Source organism: Branchiostoma belcheri, unplaced genomic scaffold (assembly GCF_001625305.1).
Source record: "Branchiostoma belcheri isolate BF01 breed outbred unplaced genomic scaffold, Haploidv18h27 scaffold302, whole genome shotgun sequence".
NCBI classification, from domain to species: Eukaryota; Metazoa; Chordata; class Leptocardii; order Amphioxiformes; family Branchiostomatidae; genus Branchiostoma; species Branchiostoma belcheri.
This window is the reverse complement of record NW_017803913.1, coordinates 89449-91049: the sequence shown is the minus strand read 5'-3', so window position 1 is coordinate 91049 and position 1601 is coordinate 89449. Positions and strand designations below refer to the sequence as shown.

Below are 1601 nucleotides of genomic sequence, written 5' to 3'. Positions count from 1 at the left end.
CACAGGAGGAGGAGAACCAACAGAACCTCAACATCTCCTACCTCCTCGCACCCATGGCAAAGGCACCATGTCTCACCAAGGTAAGACCAACATCTCCTACCTCCTTGCACCCATGGCAAAGGCACCATGTCTCACCAAGGTAAGATAAATGTATGAAGCAAGTTAAGTTTAAACTGTAATATCCAACACAAGAAATTGGACTCACCCAAATTTTCGACTGTACAAGTCCAGTTTTTGTCAAGGAAAGAGCAATCCACCGCTTCTGTGACGTCACGCAGATAACACACGTGACTCCGTGAGCAGTGGATCATAGGTTGCAGAAAGTCTGTGGCACCCCCAGTTGAGCAACCTATGATCCACTGCTTACGGAGTCACGTGTGTTATCTGCGTTTCTGACGGAAGCGGTGGATTACTCATTCCTTGACTTGAGTTCTACAGTCAAAAATTTGGGTCCAATTTCTTGTGTTGGAAACTACTGTAACAGTTTAAACTTGCTTCATAATGATTTCTACCAACACAGATGAACTTGCAAGATAATAAAATCAGGGCTGAAAATTAAAGGTGGTCCAATGGCCACTGACCACTAAAATTTAGGCGGGGACTACTTAAAAGACAATTTGGGACATTTTTGGGACAACAGAAAAATAATCAACATCAGAATGTCAGCCCTTCATCAGGCACATGTCTGGAAAAGTCCCTCCAATTTCCTTTTCTACTCTGCAATTATAGAATTATAGTGCCCCTGGGAGTGAACAGAAGCATAATAAAGTTATCAAGTTGAAGTCCTACACACTTCCCGAAAAACAGGTTGGGACAGTTCATCCTCACATCGGGACAATTGAGATTTTTTTTTTGGACAGTGCTGGGACAATAGGAAGAAAAGCTGATTTCGAGGTCTGTATCATGTGCAATATTGTACATAATTGTACTTGTCATTGTTTTACGTGTTCCATTTGGGGTCACTGGCGGCCATTCAAAATAGAATGTGACCTCCATTTGGGAACAGGGTGTTCCATTTGGGGTCACCAGTAGTCATAGTGTTTATGAGATTTAATCACCAGGTTATAGCATCATAACCAATATAAAATGGGGACTTCTCAGTGACTTCTGGCAATATGATAATAATCAATATATATTCACCAGTAGTCCCATGCATTTTCAATCGTAATTCGTATGTGGCATAAAGTCATATATTAATTATAAGCTTAATGGTTAAACTGTTGTTTTAGATGCCCCTAAGTATGTAATGCCACTGGTGCTTTGTGTTTCTGAACATTTTGTGATACATGACATTTTTATATATAACTTCTGTACAGGAGAAGGACTGGTGGACGTATGAGTTCTGTTATGGAAAGAACATTAGACAGTACCATCTGGAAGGTGAGAGAGCTCTTATTTGTTTGTTTCTCATCTGACTCACTGGTACCGTAAACAACTTTTGTGGTGGTTTTATATCTGCAAGTATACGTACATGACAATGTCTTTCCCCCCTGTATGACTACTGTACTACTGTAGTACTGAACTGTCAACTGTGACTTTTGAACACTGCACAAACTCAGAGAAATAGAACCGCTGAAAAAGTAACTGAATTTACAGTATTC

At 40.3% G+C, this 1601-nt stretch overlaps 1 protein-coding gene across 5 annotated transcripts in view; it reads left to right on the top strand.

The window, feature by feature from the left end:
* Window positions 1–1601, top strand: part of LOC109474343 (protein OS-9-like) — a 31492-nt gene that overhangs the window by 7972 nt on the left and 21919 nt on the right. For 3 of the 5 annotated variants that reach the window (XM_019774634.1, XM_019774633.1, XM_019774631.1), the window contains exons 3-4: window positions 6–80; window positions 1317–1380. In XM_019774634.1, coding sequence (XP_019630193.1) covers window positions 54–80; window positions 1317–1380 — 91 coding nt within the window. In that variant the 5' untranslated portion in view covers window positions 6–53. The other 2 variants (XM_019774635.1, XM_019774632.1) reach the window with 2 other exon arrangements.